Genomic DNA, 23476 nt, shown 5'->3' with positions numbered 1-23476 from the left:
TAGAATTGTATCAAGAAAAAAGGCATACACTAAAAAGATTTAAAACGTTCCTACATTTCATTATCAGCTAAGTTGATGTAACTGGACTTCCAGTGTGCACATGCCTTTTTCTTTATATTGTTTTGCCTTTTTGGCAACAAACCTGAATGTGCATACACTGCTTTGTGACTAAAGCTAATTGCCTAGTGTGCATTCTAAGCCTTTTTTTATTTATTTGTGAGGCACAGTCACAAAGAGACCCAAAAAGTCAAAATATTTTTTTCATCATTTTAGTATATTACCATAAAACCTACAATGAATCCAACAATACAATAAGCTTCATTTAGCAAATTACTAATTGTGAAAAGAAGTCAGATACTGGGTGAGAACATGAAACCGCAAGCCTCCTCAATGAGGCTTAAACTTAGATTTAGATCTAAAGAAATTTAGGAAAACAATATTTTATCTATTTATTTATATGATGGTTTTTTTTTGTTGCTCTGGCTATGTGATAACCTAATTGCATATTACTAAATGCAAGAGAAAATGACTTCAAGTAAGTAAGCAAGTAAGTAAATCATCAAATCAATTGCCTATAGGTCTGTGCTTAGTATTACATAAACGAAAAACAGTAATTCATATTCCAGACACATTAAGCCAAATGCCTTTTAAGTCTACCTCAGCAGCTACATGGATTCTAAGTGATTGAACCTGTTTAAAGAGATCAGAGCTTTGGATCTCAGGAGAGGTGAGAAGCCCAGGGGAAAGGAAGAAAAGAAAGGTGGAAGGTTAGAGGAAAAGTGAGAGCCCCGTCTCTTCCTCTGACTCCATTTAGGGGCGCTGGGAGAGGCAGTGGTTAATTAAGAGTAGACCTGGGAGCACTTGGACAAGGCTTCGACATTCCCATCTATAATGAGAGGAATCATAGAGCTGGGAATTTGGGATATCTGGGAATGGGCTCTTTTTTTGCCCTTTGAAACCACTGAGGAATATTACCTGCTCAAGAGAGAGAGAGAGAGAGAGAGAGAGAGAATTTCCATTTCTGCTTATGCATGCAAAAACACATTAATATTCACACACACACACACACACACACACACACACACACACACACACACACACACACACACACACACATTAATATTATGCATGCATTTCCTTGCCTGTCTTTTCCCTCAAAATAGAGCTTCCTCTAGGGGATCAGACGTCCGTGTGTTGACGCATTGACGCAATATTTCACCCCTGACGGGTTGATGCTCTGGACACACACTGTAGAGCAACATTTACACATTCAATCTTCATTTCTGAGGCCTTTCCAAATCTGTAGGGCATTTTCGTTTTACCCAGGACTTCACCTAGTCTACTCGACTGCAGAGGGACAAACTGTACACCCTCGATTACCTCCAGGTTTGACATATAGACATGTTGCTCTGATGGCTTTTTGGTGGTGAAGAGTAAGAAAGAGAGACAGTCAAAGAGAAAGGGAGGCAAAGGATGTGTGTTCATGTAGCTGCAAGTGAGCACAGAGGAGACTTGTACTTGTTGGTTGACCTCTACGGCAAAGCTGTGGAGAACAGATACATCAACACAACTGGCATACATATGCACAAATACACTGCGTGCACAGACACAGAAACACACACAGAAACACACACAGAAACACATACAACACACACACACACAACACACACACACACACAACACACACACACACACACACACCTCAGAGGATCTGGCCCTGTCTGCCCCCTCTAAGTTGGGCTGTAGAGAGTCCATCTCTTCCTCCCTCTCCTCCTTGCCCTGTGCACTGACCCTGAGCGGATGAGTAGCCCGTCTGCACTAATGCCTCGCTGTCGCATCAAACACTGAGGAAAACTTTACTACACTGAGACAGGAGAGAGGAGGTGGAGAGGGACAGAGGAGGCTGGAGTAGAGAGGGGAAGTGTGAGAGAGAAACACAAGTAGGGAGGGAGGGGAAGAGGCAAATATTAAGTGAAGAGGACAGAAATATGAGCCTCTGTTGATAAGTAACCACGTGTTGTATTTTCCTTTCTTCTTATCATCTCCATTTCTTCTCCCATTTCTGTTCTCCTTGGTTTTTATTTTATTTTCAAGTAAAACCATAGGGTGACCACATTTTATATTTGAGAATTTAAAAAAAAGACAACAATGAATTTGCTGATAGTAATTTTTTAACACGTAACACAAACAACCGTTTTTGATAAGGATCCCTGAAATGTAAGGGATCCTTATCAGCATGGCTCTAAAGAATGGCAATGTCGGTCGGTCGTTTCACTACTTTGGTCCAGACTGAAATATCTCAGTTTTGTACTGACATTCATGCTCCCCAGAGGATGTATGTATCCTAATGACTTTGGTGATCCTCTGATCTTTCCTCTAGCGACATCATGAGGTTAACATTTCTGTTTTTGAGTGAAAAATGTATGAAATGTCCCTCCCGAACTCTTGGATGGATATTCCCCCTCACGAATAATTGTATTAACTTGGGTGATCATTACATGAACATGAACATTATACCTGCTTGACATTAGCAGTTTTAGCATTATCATCGTGAGCATGTTAGTATACTGACCTTGGCATTTCGCTCCATAAAGCACCTAAATAAAGCCTCACAGAGCCGCTAGCATCGCTGACCTGTGACTAAGAACTGTTCTGAACAGGAAATTTTACAGTTGAAAACTAAAATTGTCCGCAATACTGTTTCTAAATTATAAAATATCTTTGGCAATTCTGTACTGCAATACTTTTTTTGTAAATTGGTCGAGATATAAGCCAGTTTCTATATATATGTTCTCCTCTCTATTTCCCATCTCCTCCAGCTCCTCCTACTCCTCTTCTCAGTTAGTTAGTGGTGGTTAAGTGGAGGGGAAGTGAATGGGATTGATGGTGTTAGCATCTGAGCTGTTTATGATGATGATAAATGTGTGTGTGCAGGGGGAGGGAGGCGGAGGGTGTCGATGCATGTGTGTGTGTGCGTGTGTATGATGATGATGAATGGAGGGCTCCCTCTCCATGCACTCTCAATGTCTACTGCGTGCAAACATAGAGAAATGATTTGGGCCGACACACTGTCATGTAGTCTAATGCAGTTATATATCCTATCCACCAAGTGACAGACAGAGGAGGGGGGGGATACCAAGAGAAGGGGGGAGTTGGTAAATTAATGGATGTCAGTGGATGGAAAATAAGGAGGAAAGAAACAAAAGAAAGAGGGACATCCTAAATGTGCTCCTGCATTATTATTTCAGTAAAGATCCTGCATGAGGTGTCAAGTTTTGAAGGTGATCTTTTATTTTGAGTATTTAGTATAATTACTGTGAAGAAGTGGAAAGTAACAAAAAATAACAAATACAACTTAATTTTTTTCCTGTAATTGCGTTTTTTCATTGCATAACAGGTGCATCTAATAACATGAACAATATCTGCAGTATTTTCAGATATCTTATGATTATTGTGGCTTACTGGGACACCGCAATGGATCAGAGCCATTGTCAATATTATTGAACTTAAATCAGCACAATCAGGAGAATATTGGGGTGGCTGTGGCTCAGGTGGTAGAGCGTCGTCTACCAAACGAAAGGGTCGGTGGTTCCATCCCTTGAAGTGTCGTTGATGAACCCCAAATTGCTCCCGATGCTGTGCCATCGGTGTGTGAATGTTTATTTGATGAGCAGGTGGCACCTTGTATGGCAGCTTCGGCCACCAGCATATGAATGTGTGAGTAAATGGTGCCTGTAATATGGAAAAGTGTTTTGAGTAGTCGTTAAGACTAGAAAAGTGCTATATAAATGCAGACTATTTACATATTACAGTTAAGTTTCTCTCCTTTCCTTTAGTTATTTTGCTGTGCAAATGTTACAAATACAAAAGGTCATATGTACAATATGAAACAGCACAGTAAAGAAGGACAGTGCACTGTTGCCTTTTTAACACAATCAGAATTCAGAAATTAAAATCATCTTATGTCAAACTTTTATTTTGGTGCTGACACAAGATAATGAAAATAACTGTTAGTTGCTGCCATAAAGTAATTGGTTCTGGGCAGGTTCAATATAGAACAATTTAGCATGCATAACTAACACACAGAATAGAGAAAGGAGGTACAACTATGATGACAATAACAATGTTGACACTGATGATGATATTGATAGCAGGTTATTGATGACAGCATACCTGTGTGTGTGTGTGTGTGTGTGTGTGTGTGTGTGTGTGTGTGTGTGTGTGTGTGTGTGTGTGTGTGTGTGTGTGTGTATGTGTGTGATTACAGGTCGCGACCTAGCCAGCACCACTCTGCCAGGCTACCCTCCTCATGTTCCTCCCACTGGACAGGGCAGCTACTCCACCCCCTCCCTCACTGGCATGGTACCTGGTGAGTACACACACATTGTTTCTCGGTACCAATAGTGCCATCGTGCTTGACTTTCTTTTACAGTAACTCTTTTCACCCATCATCTCAGCAGCTCTGTAACATAAATTTCTGTTTGAATTCCCACTGGATGTGTGTATGTCTTTAGGGGGTGTACTTAGCTTTGCCAGTTCCTCCTTCTTGTCTGTCTACACTATGGCTGACAGTGCTCCCAGGGGGTGGCATTTGTATGTGTGTGTGTGTGTGTGTGTGTGTGTGTGTGTGTGTGTGTGTGTGTGTGTGTGTGTGTGTGTGTCGTTTGTGTGTCTCTGTGTATCATTAGAAACCAGCCACAGTAGCACAGCTGTCCCTCCTCAACATTAGTAATTTGTTTTTAATGAGAATCACCAGTGACCCACGACTAATTCATTCATTCCCTTCCAGTCCGCCTTCTATGCTGCTTTTGTGTTTCAATCCTGGACCCCATTCTCTCTCTCTCTCTCTCTCTCTCTCTCTCTCTATCTCTCTCTCTCTCAGTCTTGCAGTGGTGGTTGTGGTCAGTGTGAAGTATACTGCAGAGAAATAAAAGGATGAAACACAAAAGCAACAACTGCAGGGAAACAAACTCAATACCATGTTGTTTACAAGTTCTTGTCTCTTCTGTGTATTCCCAATCATTCAGTCTGTGACACACACACCTGGGCTGACACACACACACACACACACACACACACACACACACACTCTCAGCGGACATGTAGGAACAGCACGTCTAAAGATGGGTAACCCTGTCGCCCTGTCCCCCTGCGCTCACCCTGTCCTCCGGTTTGACAGCATATTTGTGTGTGTGTGTGTGTGTGTGTGTGTGTGTGTGTGTGTGTGTGTGTGTGTGTGTGTGTGTGTGTGTGTGTGTGTTTGTGTGTGGGGCTGGTGTATGTTTATGTGTGTGCTGGAATGAGATTGTTTGTGTGTGTGTGTGTGTGTGTGTGTGTGTGTGTGTGTGTGTGTGTGTGTGTGTGTGTGTGTATGCGACCTTGACACTGAGTTACACGAGGGAGACCCTGAGCCTCCTCTCGCCTCTTTCCAACCCCCTCTCCCTCCCCTCGTCTCCTAAACAACCTGACATGTTGCCGTCACTACGGTGATGACAAGGGTAGGATGTTCGCACCCAGGGATGCCATGGAGACTGTATCCCGACCCCACCTGACAGATGCAGCTAAACATACACACACATAAAGCACACACACAAAGGGTAGTGTGAGAAAGAAAACTTGTTTGGTTGTTCATCCAAATACACACACAAACAGTCTCGACATCTAAATTCTTCTCAGTGAATATTTGACGTGGCCTGAATCCTCGAGTTGACTGGAGTGAATAGAAAAGCTAATCTTCCAACTTTGCTTCTCCAGCTTCGCCATGTTTTATCTCAGCACTTCTCAGGCAAATTATCCTTCTTTTTGTCCGCTCTGTCTAATATTATACCTTCATTAAGCAAGCAACTCTCTTCTGCTGTTCTTCATCTCCTCTCTCTCTCTGTCTCTCTTTCTGCAGCAGGGGGGCTGACACTCAGAGGGGGTGTAGAGGAGCAGTGAGGCAGAACCGACAGAACGAGAGGGAGAGAGGAGGAATCGGGGGTTTGGAAGAAGGGGGCATCAGGGTCTGTGACTGTCAGCTATGGGAGAGGGATCCCCTGGGAGGAGTGAAGGTTCAGGAGAAAAGAAAGAAAGAGCAAAAGATTGAAAAAAGAGAGAGCGGTGGAGAGATGTAAAAAAAAAAAAAAAAGAAGAGAAGAAATGGGGAAGAATGTTGTTTTGATGTGAAGGGTGACGGGTGGGCTGTAGTCAGGCGGGCCAGAGGACGAGAGAGAAAAATAAAGAGAAAAGGGGTGAAGGGAAGAGTGGGAGGGGAAGACAAGAGGAACAGTAGACCCCAGACAGTAAGTAGTAAATGAGGGAGAAAAGCTACGCCATCATCCACTGAATGAAAGGACCACTCTCAGTCTCACTGAGATCTCCTGTTCAGTCACTCTCAACTTGTCTGCAAAACATTCTGTTGAAAACTAAGGGCAGGTTAAAGCTTCACTGTAAGCAAAATGAATCTGAACAAGTAAATATAAATATGCACCATCCTGGTTTAGCTAGCCCAAATATTGTACTTGGAGTATTCCAATAAATAATTGGGATTCTTTGGCATAAAGTCACCTTATTCAGGTGTCATTGTTTGCAATTTGCATCATGAACTTGGTTTACACATTTTGTTAGTCAGTGAAAGAAAATATGAACTATAAATTAAAGTCCTGATAGCACTTAACTACAGCTTTTGTTTTTTGTTTGTTTTTGATTGTTCTTAGCAAAGGCTGGTAGCTCAAAAAACCTAAAGTAAAAGATAAAAACCAAAAAGGTTTCGCATCTTATTTCTCAAGGTAAAGAAACAGACAGGATCATCCTCTCTATCCTCTGCTGTTTCTAAGCCTTCTCTCTTGTTTTCTTTCAGGGGGAGATTTTTCCGGAAGTCCATATTCCCATCCCCAGTATTCCACATACAACGAATCGTGGAGATTTCCTAATCCCAGTTTATTAGGTAGGTGTATCCCATATCTCTGCACCCAGTTCTGCTTACCAGAAGTGGATCAATAATTGTATCAATGAATTTCATTTCATTCCACCTCACATCCCAGTTCCAACCTCTCTAATACCCTCTTGTAATATGCTGTATCTTTCATGCTCCACTGTTCATTTTTTTCATTACATTACATTTCTGTCTGTATTGTACCGTACAGTACAATACATCGTAGACATACTAATGGTTCTGTAAAAGGATGTTTTAAAAGACTGGCAATTTGGGGTGTGAATGGATTGGAAGAAAAGGGAAAGGGGGGGGGTTCTGGGTTTTTATTTTATATGTGGAGGAAGTTGGCTTTGACCACTTATTTTTAATTTATTACATAGTCACCTATACATTAACGACAAAGAACGAACCAAACTGCCACAAGCCGTGATCTGCCGGACTACAATGAGAAGGAAATGTCAGTTCATAGCAAAGGAACTAATTCACTTTAAAAGGCAATGTGACATCAGTCTCAAAAACATGTTCTCAGACAACCTGACAGCAGAAATATAGAAAAAAATGTCTTCTGTTAAAACAATTAAAACTTATTTTCATGTTGGATTGTGGCTTAAAATGTTTTTTCTACTTTAGCGCTAGGAGTGGGTGATATGACAATATATACCATCAGAGATTTTGCCACATCATTTATACTGCACTAGGCAATTTGTTCATTTTAAACTACTGTAGCACAATGCCCCATGAATGACTCTTTTAGTTCTGTATTGTAGCTATATAGTTTAGAGAATATTATAGGTCCAAGACGAAACTGACAAGAAGGCAGGACTCAGAGAAAAAGTTGCTATTATCCATGTGCTACTTCAGCACCACAGACAGCGCCATGGATTTATCAATACAAAGTTAAGCCGCCTACGTACACATGATCAGAGGTAAAACCGTGAGGTAGGGCCCACAGCATATTGCAGGCACAGAGGCAAAGCGCAGCGCAGGTATACATCATCATTGCTTATGGATTTGGTTGCGCCTTGAAAGGTCAGTGGCAACAAGGTCAAAGTTAAAATAATTTGAACTTTGAGGGCAGAGCTCAACGGCAATTTTGAGCGGTGCGCTATGCCAAGGGTAGCACTTCCTCAGAGTTGTCGCCACCGCTCTCCCCATAGGAAAACAATTGCATAGCCAGCGCAGAGTGGTTCTACCGCAGATTATGTGTAGGCGCCTTTAGGCTACTAATATTCCAGAGCCATGGTCAGGGCCATAGATTCTAACTTGCACAAGCCTCAGATAAAGATAAAGGATTAATGAGTCAGGCAGACTAGACTAACATATTCAACTAAACGACCCCTCTGCCCCTGCACTCTCTCTCCTAATAGAGGATGGAGAGAGGAGATGGCAGGTTAACAAGGGGCATGCATTTTGGTAATTTTGCTAACAAGGGAGATGGGATCCCTCCTAATATTGCCTTCTGGCACTACCTATCCCTTTGATAAATCTGGGGGTATGAGGCCATTATTTATAATGTTGCATATCAACAAGCAGGACTGCTTTATGTGTTATTGGATTTTTATATGACTTTTTGCAAAAACATGATGAAATACCTTGATCTTTCAGGTATTTAATCTACTGGATTAGCCAAAAACATGTAGTCCTGCTTTTTTTGTCCATTCATAATTTCTCAATATAATATATTTTCCAGAAAATGCATTTCCAGAAAATGTATTATATCACCATATACTGTATATCAATATCCTGACATAAAATTATATATTTCTTCACTCCTACCAACTAATGACAAAATCCATCAATCGCTTTCAGATGAGAAGTAAAGAAGAAATAAAACAACTGCACCTTCCAAAAACCTTGTTTGCAACTGTTATACTGAAAGACATCCCAACACTGTCTTCACTTCTCTGCATCAGTGTTTAACAGGAAAGATTAAGCCTGAGCCAAAAACAGTCAAAGTCATTGTCTATAGGGAGCCATTTTAGGGGTCACATTTAAAGGTGAAACTGTCAGCATGTGACGGTGTAAAGGTCAATAGGTGAGAAGGGTCAGTGCTTTGCCCCCACCCTTTCTTCTCCTCACCTCTCGTCTCCCCTCCTTCCCTTCATCCCTCTGTCCCCAGTGTTTCAGCAGGATTATGGGTCTCTTCTGGGGACAGAAATCGGCTGCTCCTCCAGTCTCTTCACCAGCCAGGCAGGACAGATGCAAGGTAGGTGGAGAAAGAAAGAAAGAAAGAAAGAAAGAAAGAAAGAAAGAAAGAAAGAAAGAAAGTAAATGAAAGAGTAAACACAAGTAATGAGTATGTGTGACGATTCAGGTGTGTATGTGCAAAGGTGCAATGATGAGGAGAAATGATGGGGGAAAAAGAGGAAGAGACTGTAAGGGAACTTTCGTATGATAACGGATGAGCGACCACATAATATGAGGACAAGATGCACATTAGCAGGCACTGAAAGGTTTAAGATTGATGGCAGCGGGAACAGAGAGGCTGTGATACAGAGGGAAGGCAGGGAATAATGAGAGTAGAAGTGACAAATGAAAGAAAGAGTTTTATAAAAAAAGAAGCAAAAGGGGAGAGAGGGCGTCTGAAGTCTTGACTGAGACTAAATATTTTGTCAGGCCGGCTTAATGCCTCACTTCCCCAAAGAGCCTCCTGAGATTACCTGGACTGTGGACAGACATAACCCGTCAACACACAGCTGGGCTGATTGATGGAAGTGACAGAGACAGGTGTGTGTGTGTGTGTGTGTGTGTGTGTGTGTGTGTGTGTGTGTGTGTGTGTGTGTGTGTGTGTGTGTGTGTGTGTGTGTAAGTGTGGGTTTCCGTGTGTCTTTGGGGTTACAGTATTGAATTGACCTCTTCCCTGAGGGGAGAATAGACTCAAGGGATCAGCAGTAGTAGAGCTGTACTCAGTGTGTCAGCTTAGACTGTCACTTAGATAGTGAGTGAGTGTGTGTGTGTGTGTGTGTGTGTGTGTGTGTGTGTGTGTGTGTGTGTGTGTGTGTGTGTGTGTGTGTGTGTGTGAGAGAGAGAAAGAGAGAGAGAGAGAGAGTGAAGGTGGGAGCTGAAGAGACAAGTGTCAGAAAGTAGACTGAGTTCATTTTATTGGCTGTACACGACAAGGAGACTCATTTTTTTCTGTCATTAGCTTCATCAGCTCATGTCATCTCATCCCTGCCTTTCATTATTCACATTCAAAGTAAAATATAATCTTAACAGAAAATTGAAGCTGCTCATTTCACATTTTCACTGCATTTCCAATGTAGTTAAGGAATAATTCAGATTTATTAGAGCCTGGGTCTTATTTTTGTCATTTTAACCATCATTTCTATCGGTAATAATAAAAATTGAACTCGTCAATTTAATTGCAGAAGTCCAAAAGGGAAAGAAACATAAGTAGAAGCACGAGACAATCATACAAGTTTCAAACACATCCCCAGATTAGCCAAATTCATTTGGAAGAGAAAATACTTGCAGCTCTTAGAAGCATATTAGCATCTCTTAACTAATTATTTTGTTTTTCCTGCCCACAATTTTAGTATTGTCTCACCTCACCAATCTCACCTCCTCGTTCCAGCTGTACCAGGCAGCTGTTTTCTGCAAAAAGCTCTGATAAATCCCCTGTACACTACCTGCTCAGGACCAAATGGCAGATAGGCAAAGTTAGAGACTAGCTGGTGTATTAACATGTTAACGTGTGTTTATAGCTTGTTACGCTGCCCCCAAGTGGCCAAAAATGTATTAATGCAGCTTTAAATAATCTGGTTAAACTTGGTTGGCTTTGTTGCAGCAATGTCATCAACACCTGGTGAGCATAATTACGTTATAACCAATAGAAATGAGGCCAAAACTACAAAAAAGTGAACTCATCAATTTTAGTCTCATTTAAGAGAAATTCAACAAAATATTTGTTTCTGGGTTCCTTCCCAGGTTCACCGTATTACTACAGTGCAACATCACGGGGGGCAGGCCCTGCTGGCACTGCAACAGCCTCTGCCTACGACCGCCATTGACCCCTCCTACTGAGAGAAGAGGAGGAAGAAGAGAAGGAAACGGGGGAGGGGTGAGGGAACGGATAGCACCAGCACTGCACAGAACAAACCTGCCTACACACGGACAACAATGAGGATGAAGATTTCAAGTTTTTGACGTCAGTGAAGTTTAAATTTTCTCTGATTGACACTTAAGTCAACAAACGCACTGCTGGGCTGCAACACAGACAAACTGTGTGGGTATTACATTACTGTGAGGACACAGGCATGGCAGTGTCAATAACTGATAGATATACTGTAGGACTGGTCAGAAGCAAGTGAATTTGGACCCTACCACAATAAATTAAGGCTTGGCTTCTTGTTTTTAACCAATTGTCTACAAATCCAAGAAGTCAGTGGACTGAGTGTGCAGCAGTGATTGAAACTATATTGTGATCTTCTGGGTAAGATGTGTTTTCAGGTTGGGAACATTTTTGAGGAAATTATTTGAGTTGATTAAAGCAAAATCACTTTTTTAGGCCCCAAAATCAATCAAACAATTTTCTATGCTATGCTATGGTGAAGTAAAGACAATCCAATTCTCATAACTTTGAATGACCAAAATCCCCCATATCATTATCATTCTAGTCTCCTTAGATTCAACACATTTTCCCTGGGATCACAATGGTAGATAAATGGGATACCATAACTTTTAATGGTAGTGTTCAATTTCACATATCACTAAGCCCCGCCCCCATTAACTACTGTTGCTATGTCTGTCAAGCTTTCTATTCTTGCACAGCACATATGCAGCCTACAATGATACCAGTGGCAGATTTACCGTCAAAACTGTAGGGGCTTTTGAAACAATGGATCCTTTCAGACAGAAGTAGACAAAAAACAGCATTAGCCAATCTGGCCTATAGTTTAATCTATTATTACACCTTTGCTCTTCTGTTTTTGGTTTTGAAAAAGGCTAGAAGATTCCGCCCTCCAATCTCTTTAAATGTAGAGTATATCTCTTACGACAGCCCCATGCACACTGCTTCAACATGTGGAGAAATCCTAAGCTTGACAGGCCAGCCGTGCCTAGTTATGGTTGCTAAGCTACAAATGGATAATCGCTGTCTGGGGGTGAGGTTTAGCAAACGCTCAATTTCCAGTGGTTGTTGCCAGTTCCCAAAGTGTATCACAGAACATCTAACATCCACACTTGCATTTAAAGTGGTTTGAATGCGACTGACTGACTGACAGACATACCTTTCAATAAAAGCACAGCCTAAAACCTGAGCCCTCTACTATAACAATGTACATGTTCACATCAGACCAAAATCAAATCCACCAGGGAGGGTTATTGTACAGGAAGGTGCTATCCATACCTCCACAGCCAAGATTTAGTCCTGATCAAGAGCTATTTATAATGGGAGGAGACAGAGTAATATATTAAGAAGCTTTTCTGCGCTGCGCTCCGTAATGAGAGTGAATGCCTGTAATGATTTATAATATGTGTCACGCTGTTGTGCTAGAATAGTGATGATGATGATGATGATGATGACGATGCGATATGAAATCTTAAAAATTTTCAATATGAAGAGAAGTCTTTGTTTATAAATATGATCCGATTGCGATGTTCCTGTTTATAGTTTGTTGCCTGGTATCAGTTGACACAGGTGCCATTGAATAAGACGCCATTTTTATCTGCTTCCTGAATACTGATAAGAAGAACAGGGAAGCAGTGGCACCCTCTCTCTCTCTCTCTCTCTCTCTCTCTCTCTCTCTCTCTCTCTCTCTCTCTCTCTCTCTCTCTCTCTCTCTCTCTCTCTCTCTAGCTCTCTTTCTATTTATCTCTTTAAACTCCCCAAAGATGGGCCCCCCCTAGTGGATCGGCTGACTAACTACAAAAGCACAAAGAGACTCAATCATCATTTAAAGGCGCAAATTTTACTTTTTTGACTTACTTTTATAACCATTACATACTTCTCCCATTGCTTTTACTTCTCCCCCTTTTGAGTGCTTGTCCTTGTGCTGTTTGATATCCTGAAATTGTTTCTATAAAAAGAAATGCTTTCGTGAAAAAACAAGTGAAACTGTTTTATTTTTGTTTGTCTCCTACATCAGTTCTGCGCTGTGACAATGTATGACACCAGGGTCGAGGCCTTACCCATCATGTACAGAGAGAGTAGGACAGATTCGCCCTTCAGCGCTGATCTGAAATCAGTGTGTTATCCCTCGCAAATGTTTGAGGGCCCATTGTTGGCCTTGTGAGAGGGCAATATCTTCCTTAACCTGTACGTAGCTTCTCAGTTCTGTCCATACAAGACTTGTACAGTAATCAGTGAACAAGAAGAGAAGTCACAATGTCAATAGCAATTTCAATTATTCACATTTAAATTTAGATTTTAGCGATGAAGTTTTTTTATGATAAAAAAGACTAAGAGGTGTGTGGTGTTGTTTTAGCCATCGTCTGCAAGTGTTTACATATCTTTTGTTTGTTTGGGTTGTGTGTGGCTGACCGTAGCGCTTCATTGCTACTGTGTAGTTTTTCTAGCGAACAGATTGAAGGCACCCAATCTGCAGCGTGAGACATAAAATATAGCTATATAAACATATAACTATAAACACTGAACAAAGCTGTTAGTTTCTCAATCTTTGTTGTTTCTGGGTTTTAAAATAGTGATAGAGTGGATCCTTTTACATTTGTAGAACTTAAAAGTTGTGTGTGCACAACTCTAAAGCAGATTCTTATGATGGCTCGCCTGCTGTGCTGCCAGTGTGCACCGTAGCAGGAGCCTTTCCTTATTTCTGTCTTTCTCTCTTGATCTTACTGAGGCATTATTGAACCTGAACCACACCAGCTAAAAAAACAAGGACAGTGCCTTTAGTTTTATATGTCAACTCCCCCCTGACTGACCACGCATCACTAAAACAAGATTCAGCATCCCTCCCTGCAACTCCTTCAACAAAACTCTGCCTATCAGCCCATGCGAACACAGGTTGGTAGATTATGTAAAGCCTTCCACAAATAAGTAGCAAACAGTAATTTCAGTGCAAACTCCGGTTGATAATTTACATACTGTACCAATGGCAACATTGCAGCTCTGATAACAGGACCAAGCCCTGATCCAGCACCCTATACTTACTCATCATGGACATTTCAGTCACAGATTCACTCATAACATTTGTAACAGGGATAGTGTGAAAATTCTAACTCATCTGATGGAAAATACTCTGAGCAATTAACAAATGACGTCAGGTGGCTGGAAAGTAACACTAATCTAAATATATTCCAAAAAAGGTTTCATTAAAGTCGGTATAAGCAAATATAAAATCAAAGTTGGCACAGGAATCTGTCTCTGCTCATCAACTGGATTTATTCTAAGCAGTGAAACACTCATTGCTGTTTCGGTAAAAATGAGATTATAGTTTGAATTGCGAGTATTGCTGCAATATAGGTTCCAGCCACCAGAGGCAGCACTGAGTTACCCAGTTGATGAGCTGTATTGACTTTAATAGAAGAGTCCTTTTTCTGATGGAATAAATAAATGTTTTTAGCCATGCAAGTATTTCATGGATTGCCATGAAATTTTGTACAAGCATGAATAAACTTCGGTTATCCCCAACCTTTCCTCTAGCAAGTCTTTTTACTTAGTTACTTCCAGTGAACAGCTACTACATGTATTGGCACAAAACTTGGCACACACATTCATGATTCCCTTGACTTTTTCTCTAGTGTTACCATGAGGTTGGCATGTGGTTTTAAGTGACTGACTCTCACACTATCATCAGATCAACATTTAATTTGTTGAATAAACTACAACTAAACTAATAGGCTACTTAACCTATGCTAAACTAAGATGGTAAACATGGTAAACACTATACCCATTAGAATTTTCTTTTTTAAACTACTTTAAAACTTTTTCTTGATCCACACAATCCACAAGGTAATTGGCAGCTGAAATGTATCTTTCGCAAATCCCTCTTTATATACACACAGTACACAGATGGAATTTAGTGGGTAGTGCAGGGTAACCATGGTACCCCACCTCTAGATCAGTTAGGGGGTTCGTGCCTTTCTCAAGAGGCAAACTGCCGAACTGGCACCTCTCCAGCTGCCAGTCCGCACTCCATACTTGTTTCGTACAGGGACTTGATCCCCAAACTGAAGAAAATGTTGAACGCTTCACAAATGTGCGTGTCATCTTTTTCGAAGGGGCCATGCTAATCTTTGTGAGCATGTTATCATGCCAGTGTTAGCATTTAGCTCAATGTACGCATGCTAGCATTGCTGTAGACTCTTAGTCTTGTTGTTACTTCATAGCCATCTGACGGCGTTCGTCAGATGTCGAGTTATTATTGTCATTATTCTTCCATAAAAAGATTATGAGTGAATCTCTGACTGAAGTTCTGAGAAATATCCATGCACGACTAGCATGGCTAAACACAACCCACTGACTTGACTAGGGGTGAAAAAAGGCACAAAATATACAAAAAAGCCAAGTAAGCGACAGACATTTTGCAAGTCTGTTCATTAATATTGCTTTTTTATTCACACACACGCACGCACGCAGGCACACACGCACACACACACACACACACACACAATACTGTAAACATGAAGAAATATTGATTGAAAGCCGTTCTCCTTGAGGAGGTGAATCCAGTCGTGCCTCCTGTGTCCGCTTGCGAGAAGCTGCAACACCAAACAGGCCAAATTCGTACTCCGGTGTAGCCAAGAATCCAGCCAAACATTAACAGGATTATTTGTTAACTATGCATCACATGGTGACACAGCCTGCCTTGCCATTGCTTTGACCTAATTGGTTCACATGGGGAGAGAATGGGTTCTCATTGGCCCGCAGTCGTTTCAATTGGCAGCCGTGACATTGACTGCAGCGATGAGGGGGGACTGTCATTGTGGGTGGTACTGTAGGAAGCACGGCGGGCAGAGGCCACACACACACACACACACACAGACATACATACACATACAAATACACATACAAACACACACACACACACACACAAATATAAGTACAGACACACACTCTGTCCCTCCCTTTGTCCTTTGCGGAGTGGTGATCGCCCCTCCTCTCATGCCCCTGTGTTCCCCAGGGGAGCCCAAACCTGCTGTGCCATCAGAAGCTCATCCCGTCTTTTTTCTCCTCCCTCAGCCCTAATCTCATCATATCTCATGCATTTGCGCCCCCACCCCCCGTTCCTCCTCCTCTCCTCCCCTCCAGTACCACTGCCACACCACCAGGATTAGGAATATTAAAACTATTCTGTTGATTTCAGGCCTGTGACCTTCCTCAAAAAGTCCGCCCTCTTTCTTCAGACAGCCCTATTAATCCCTTTTCTCTCACCTTTTCTTACTTTTCTCTCTGACTATCCAGACGTGATGCTCACTGTCCTGTCAGAAATTCTGCATAGGAATGAAGCAGGGTGTTTTGCGCCAAAGCGAGGTCATTTCAATGGCAATATTGCTGCCGCTATCTTTATTTGGCCAAGAATATTCTGTGAGATCGCATCGAATATTTTGTTTTCTCTTCATGTATCTGTAAAGAATTTAAAAACACAAAGAAACACTAGTTTCAAATAAAGATGTTTCATTTCCAGCTTTGCTGAAACTGAACTGCCCATGAAAATGTGATTGCATCCTGCATTTTTATCCCAGCTCTAAATCAAATAGGAAACTTAAATAAATGCAAATTAGTTATTTTTTCTTTATTATGATTTCTCACCAAGTGTGCACTCCCTGACTGTATCTCAATATGAATCCATGAAGATTGCTACTGCCTTTGTAAAACCTGAGGGGATTTCAGCATCACATCTTGACAGCAATTAGTGGCACAATCTGTTTCATGCTTGCTGATATACCTAGGCTCTGGACAGATCTCATACTGAAGTGTTACAATGTTCTGTACATCTTAATATTATTCAACTGTGGAAGAGGAGAAATACACAGGACTCCTACAAAAATCAACTGTGCTTTTTGAGCAGATGTTTCAATCAAAAAAAAAAAAAAAAGATAACATGATTTTTCACCTTACTGTGGCCTTTCGTGTAACAATCTGGAGTTGTTTTGTGTCCATGGCTTAATATCTGGGGTGTTAAAGAGATATTTATATCTGTAACATTTTGGTATAAAAAAGGATCAAACAAAAGACAGAAAGACATACATACAAAATTAGGTTTCAACAATTCAGCTTGCTCTGTTCTTTAAAATCAAACGTGACAAAAAGAAAACATATCTGTAACATTCACCAAAGCCTGTGATGCCTGTTTTAAATAATAGATTCTTGTACAAAAAACATACAAAATCGCAGAAAAGACTTACAGATACAAACACAAAACGAAGATGAGAAATGCCTTCAAATATTCTGGAGGGGAGGATTTAAAAAAAAGTAAAAGAAATGTTTCTTTAAGAAAATGTGTATGTTTTTTATTCGATTTTCTAGTAGTTGCAAACAAAACTTGGTGTTTTTTCCTCTTTGTGTGTTGTGTGTTGTCTTAATATTTGAATGTATTTTACTGCAGTGCGAATTTGCCAAAGATATCATATCACTTGATTTCTCTCCTTTTTTTGTTTATTTTATTTTTCCTGAATTGTGACCAATTTTGTTCAGAAAACTAGAAATAAATGGTGAATTTGATATTATGCTTATTTTTCATATTTCTATTGTTAATATTATTGTTATTTTATTTCCTGAGTTTGAGTTTACTGTGTAATATTAAATTCCAGTTTGCTTGATGCATCTCTTCATACTCAGTCTGTGTACCTGTCCATCTGTCCACCTGAGTGACTGTTGTTGGTGAATTATTCCATATATGTACCTGTAATGTGAAGCTAAGAAGTAATTATTTGTAAATATTTGCCATAATTTTATTGGTCCTTCAGAATAAAAAATAATTTTTTGGAAGTTAAAGGTTCTGTGTCCGTACTTAGCTGCAATTGCACTTGTTTTTCATAGAAGCCAACATGCATACAAACAGTTCACACACATACTTATTGCTTAATGCCACATTCCTCAACATCCAGCCTCAGCCTGGATAGGTGGAGCCTTCCAGAGCAGGAGGACGTTAATGTCTCAGTGTGACCCCGCAGTGCAGCTTTCATCCTGGGGACACAGATCTAATCTTGGGGCATCTATCTGGAGGCGAGGGGCGGGGGGGGGGCAGGGTGGGGCAGCTAAACCCCCTCCCTTTCCTAACCCCACCACTCTGTGGAATGGAGAGAATGGAGTGTCCCAGTGCTGCAGCTCTTGGCTGCTGGCCGAGTCCAGGAGGGGGCAGAGGTGTGTGTGTGTGTGTGTGTGTGTGTGTGTGTGTGTGTGTGTGTGTGTGTGTGTGTGTGTGTGTGTGTGTGGAATAGAGGAGAGGAGGAGGAAAGGGGAGAAGGGTGATAATAGGACACAAGCCATGACATGGTGACAACACGCCACATACACAGAAAACAGCACAAACCCAGCTTGAGACACAGGCCGGGCTGTCCGCAGCTTGGGTGCCTGCCCAGGACACCAGAACAGCACAGTGTATTTGTGTGTGTGTGTGTGTGTGTGTGTGTGTGTGTGTGTGTGTGTGTGTGTGTGTGTGTGTGTGTGTGTGTGTGTGTATGTTCTTGTTTAACTATATTCATGGGGTCCAAAAACATGGGAATACAGTATACTTGTGGGGTCCGGACAGCTTTGTGGTGCCAAAATGCTGGACCCCACAACTTTAAAGGGCTGTTTGAGGGTTAAGACTTTCACTTTTAGGATTAGTGTTAGAATAAGGTTATGGTTACGGTGAGGGTAAGGGTTAAGGTTAGGCATTTAGTTGTGATGGTTAAGGTTAGGGTAAGGGGCTAGGGAATGCATTATGTCAATGACGGGTCTCCACAAAGATAGTGAAACGTGAAATGTGTGTGTGTGTGTGTGTGTGTGTGTGTGTGTGTGTGTGTGTGTGTGTGTGTGAGTGAGTGTGTTTATGTGTGTGTGTGTGTGAGTGTGTTTGTGTGTGTGTGTGTGTGTGTGTGTGTGTGTGTGTGTGTGTGTGTGTGTGTGTGTGTGTGTGTGTGTGTGTGTGTGTGTGTGTGTGTGTGTGTGTGTGTGTGTGCACTGTTATCCCAAATTAGTTTACTTTACTAGAAATTTTCATGGAAACCCGTTGCCTTAAACCGTTTAAGTTTTTACACAAGGTGAAACTTAGCAGGTTAAGTTGTATTAACACAGAGCAGTAAGTTTATGCATTAGACAAATCAAGTTTACATTACCGGTAGTAGTCATTACTAAAAATCATTAGTAAACTTAAATTATTTTTTTCTGGAGTCATGTTGTCTAGCATAAGCATGTTAAGTTAAAGTGGCTATGTGTAACTTTCAGTTTGTGTTGATTTCAGCAGCCCCTTTGGACAAAAGCAGTAGTGTTTTTACCCCACTTGCTATCGTAAAGGTCTAGGAGTTAGCATTATAGGGACGTCATATAGTTGCGAAGAATATTTTGCTCAGACAGAAAACCATTCATTTACAATAAGAGAATACGTTACAGATGCATCGTTGCATTTCAAATGTTGCATACGGTAACTTAGCCTACTTTGGATGTATCGTAAGCTAAACTGGGTATTACTGTCACTGTGTCAAGACCCAAAGCAATAAGAGTTTGTTGTAGCAACCAACGTAATAATAATTTAGGTTAATATAGCGCATTTCATGAAACCCAAGGACGCTTTACACAAAGGGGGACAAGAAAAAAGAAAATAGGCCTAAAAGGAAATAAAACGTCCGCGCTAAATGGAAGGGGGATGTAATTTAATGCCGGTTATGACACCACATTGTGCATTGTTATTTTATGAATGAAATGAAATAGACATATAACATACCTGAGGGCCAATTTGGGGTCGGTTTTGAATAATTTACAATCTCGTAATTGTCTCCATCTGTTGAAAGCTTGACTACATTTTGCCAGTCATCTTTCACTTTTACCTTTTAGCTTTTAGTTGTTCTTGTTTAATTTCCTTATTTTCTGTGATGGCCATGCCCCAGCATCAGTCATAACTACAGCAGATAACTTTAAAAAAAAAATTAAAATACAATTAGGCCTATATAAAGTAATCTCCTGCTACCCTACAATAACACAGGCTTTTCCGGTGTTATGCCGAAATCTGTGACCCATCAGAATGTGTGACTGCATAGCCAGTCTGCCTGCTGTAAATCCTTTTGTGATCGCGATCATGGAAGGCTTGTATCAGGTGGATGCACCAACAGTTTTGTTGTCATTACTTAGAGTTCCTCATGGGGGCGACGGAAACTACGCACTATAGCTTTAAGATCCTTAGTTATCTCTACTTAACATGATCTGTGCACTGCATACTTAAAGATGCCGTAGGTAGGATTGCGAAGATCCAGGACTTATGTCGACAACTTCTCAGTCCCTCACCCCTTTCCGCTAAAGCCCAAAACGGTCTCCTAAACCCCTTCCCCCACAAGGGAGAATGAATGTGTGTGCATGAGCAGTGATTGACACACAGTTAGACACTCCCCCTGGCCCTGATTGGTGCATCTGAACAGGGAGCTGTGGATGTTTGCAAATCGTATTACAGGCTGTAGGTGGTGTCAGAGGAGCCGGATTTTTTTTAAATGACCTGCTTCATGTAGTTCTACTCGAACATAGGGTCAGTTTCAGCAAATATGACAGAAAGTTAGTTTTATAAGCCTACTACACCTTTAAGGTGATTATTACAAACAACTAATGTGGTTTAGTAATGAATATGGTTTTTAACAAAATATGAAAGCATAAATAGTGACCACTAAAAAGTTTAATTACAACTAAATCTATGTTTACAGTGTGTGTATGTGTGTATTCAAGCTCATTTTGGATCCTTGCCAACTAAAGACAGCCCTGTAAAGTTAATCCAGCAATCAAGGTTGGATTAACCCTCTAAGGGGCCCGGAGCAAACATGAGCTGTGTCTTCCACACATTTTCCCATCTCAGTCCCCTAGTAACTAACCAGTATTCCTATGCTGAAATACTTCCGTTCCCCAGGATTATGGTGTCAGTTAGTTTCTTACAAACTCTTTTATTTAAAGTGGCTTTGTACCAACTTTATGACAGCCTGTGAAATGGCTTCTGAAAATCTGGTGGGAGGTTCGCAAAGTATGAAAAACTGGGGGTCATGGAGTTTGAAAGATGTGGGTGTTAAGCAAGATGCTATTGAGTTGCATTATGGGAATTGTAGGATCCAGTGTTTTTGGAGCTTTAGGGACTAAACGTCAGGATATCTCAACCTCTGCTGATTCAGATTTATCTTTTCTTTTTTAATCTGTCTCTTCCAATACAGACTGAAAGGGGCCTTTATCAAACATTCTCCCTGTGCACTCATGATGCATGTAACGAAAACAATTAATAAGGTATGGATGGAAAATTTCATTTTGCAATGCCGTGTATTAAAAAGCTAAGATATGCTAGTAGACTACTGAAATTTGGCCAAACATTGACTGTTAGTAACAATGTTTGTCTGAAAGTTGCAAAGCTGATCGGCTTGGCAAATAAGGGTAAGGGTTTGACAGTGTTAGTGTTAGACTGTTAGTTAGAAAGCAGTGCCACACCTTCTGCCATCTTCATTCTTCTCCTATTGCTCCAGATTACATAACATGACTAGGCATTGACATGTTCTCTCCTCCCCTCTTCCTCCTCTGGCTTCCTATACAAGAGCAGGAGACAGACAACAGTGGTACTTGTGGAGGCCAAGAAGTCATGCAAATTAACGTCAGTCAGCATCAGTATTTTTTGGCCCTCCAGAGCCCCTGTAGAGAGGTGGTGTGGGGCCAACTGAGTATAATTGGGCCTCAGCTGATTAGTGAAGAGGGGCTCATACAGGAGAGAGGGGGGGGATGAGAGGAAGATATTCTAAAGAGATATTAGGAGTGAGAGAGCAGGGCCTTTGAATCAAACAGGAGGAGAATGAAGAGAGAAACTGACAAAACATACAGAGGAAAAGGATGGAGCAGTGTGCTAATACATGTGTTGCATATTCATGACTGCTGCTGTGTTTTTATCCCCACTCTCTCTGCCGTCTTTGCTCTCATTCTGCTCTATACTGTTTATCTCCATGAGTGCATTTTGTCCTCCATATTATGTAGTGTGTTGCATGTGAATACTATGCTTTATTAATCATTTTGCATTCATTCATTTAAAAAAATTCCTCTGGTTTATTACAATTTCATTTTCATAGATTTGACCATCATACTTTTATTGCTGATATCTGGGGACGCAGCTACATTCACTAAAAAGATATTTGACGGGCAGGCAAGCAGTCCGATGATCATACAAGTTTTAATAACCACATCACTAGACAAGAACGTCTATATTGGATTATTCTGCAACACCTCATATTAGGTTCATCAGGCTCACTTTATTTAAGGAGACACTACTTCCTGCGCTGTCACGTAAACATTGGGATTATAAGTAAATTGTGAAGTCCAGAATTCTCCAATATGGACAGGATTCCTTGGGGTAATGGGCTGGGTTTTAATCAAACCTCAAGGTTAGCCAATTTTATTTGGAAGAGAAAGTAAAGGGTGAACCCATACTGTCCATTGTAAACACCCCTCTGTTTACAAACTGACCGCTTAGACCTTACCACATTTCAGGCATACTAACATTCAGTTTTACCTCACAAACCTCGCAAACTGCAATGAGGGATTGCAAGCCAAAATTGCTTCATTTGAATGGGTAACAAGAAAGTTTCAATTCCACTTTCACATGTAATTGCATGCCACCTGTTTCTATCATCACCTTTAGCCTAATCATTTGGTTTCATTACTGTGCAAGTGAGTCTTTTAAAAAATTCACAGCGTCAGAGAGAAGCAAGCCAGTCCTCTGCTGGTCTGACTGACTGTTGGCTCATCAAATGAGGAGAATTTCTCTGACACACTATAGTGAAAAAATATGGTTTGACCTTATCACAGAAGACATTTGGACCTCACAGAATGAGCTGTTACATGCTTCTCATTGCCCCCCCCCCCCCCACCCCCCCCCCCCACACACACACACACACACACACACACACACACACACACACACTAAAGTCACAGAGATGCATTACACAGTGACAGTGGTAAAGATGAGCGAGGCTTGTACAGAGTGCTTATGGGCTGTGTTTCACTCATTAAGGCCCCCTGGACACCAGAAATGACAGGACACGTAGTTCAGTGTTAAGTTATTTCCCCCCCCTCGGCCCGTCACTGACAATCACTCTCTCACGCAGATACTACATGTAACAAATGTCAGATGTGAGTACAGTTTGTGTGTGCGTACATGTCTGTCTGTGTGTGAATGTCGGACCATTGACAGGCATGGAAGCAGCTTGTTGCGCTAATAGCCTAACTAATGTGTCTACATTCCCTCCCTCCCTTTCCTTACCTCCCTCACCCCCTCTTTCCTCTGCAAAACTGACATATATGAACCGAGCAGAGAAAGGAGGGAGGGAAAAAAAGAGAGAAAGGGGGGGAAAAGAAGAGGAGAGGAGTGTGTTGACAAGCGGAAGACCCTCTCGCCCTCCCGTCTAACTCCGTCTATCTCCCCCTCGCTCCCTCAGGGTTTGTCTCTGAGCGTAGTG

At 41.3% G+C, this 23476-nt stretch overlaps 1 protein-coding gene across 2 annotated transcripts in view; it reads left to right on the top strand.

The window, feature by feature from the left end:
- The window catches only part of pax5 (paired box 5), a 59112-nt gene extending 41305 nt beyond the window's left edge, over positions 1-17807 (top strand). For both annotated transcript variants that reach the window (XM_078259865.1, XM_078259873.1), the window contains exons 8-11: positions 4268-4369; positions 6839-6925; positions 9033-9119; positions 10841-17807. In XM_078259865.1, the coding sequence (XP_078115991.1) occupies positions 4268-4369; positions 6839-6925; positions 9033-9119; positions 10841-10923 (359 nt within the window). In that variant the 3' untranslated portion in view covers positions 10924-17807. The remainder of the gene's footprint in view (positions 1-4267; positions 4370-6838; positions 6926-9032; positions 9120-10840) is intronic.
- The last annotated feature ends 5669 nt before the right edge of the window (positions 17808-23476 follow it).

Source organism: Sander vitreus, chromosome 2 (genome assembly GCF_031162955.1).
Source record: "Sander vitreus isolate 19-12246 chromosome 2, sanVit1, whole genome shotgun sequence".
Taxonomy (NCBI): domain Eukaryota; kingdom Metazoa; phylum Chordata; class Actinopteri; order Perciformes; family Percidae; genus Sander; species Sander vitreus.
The sequence above is the reverse complement of the archived record's forward strand: the minus strand, read 5'-3'. Positions and strand labels throughout refer to the sequence as shown.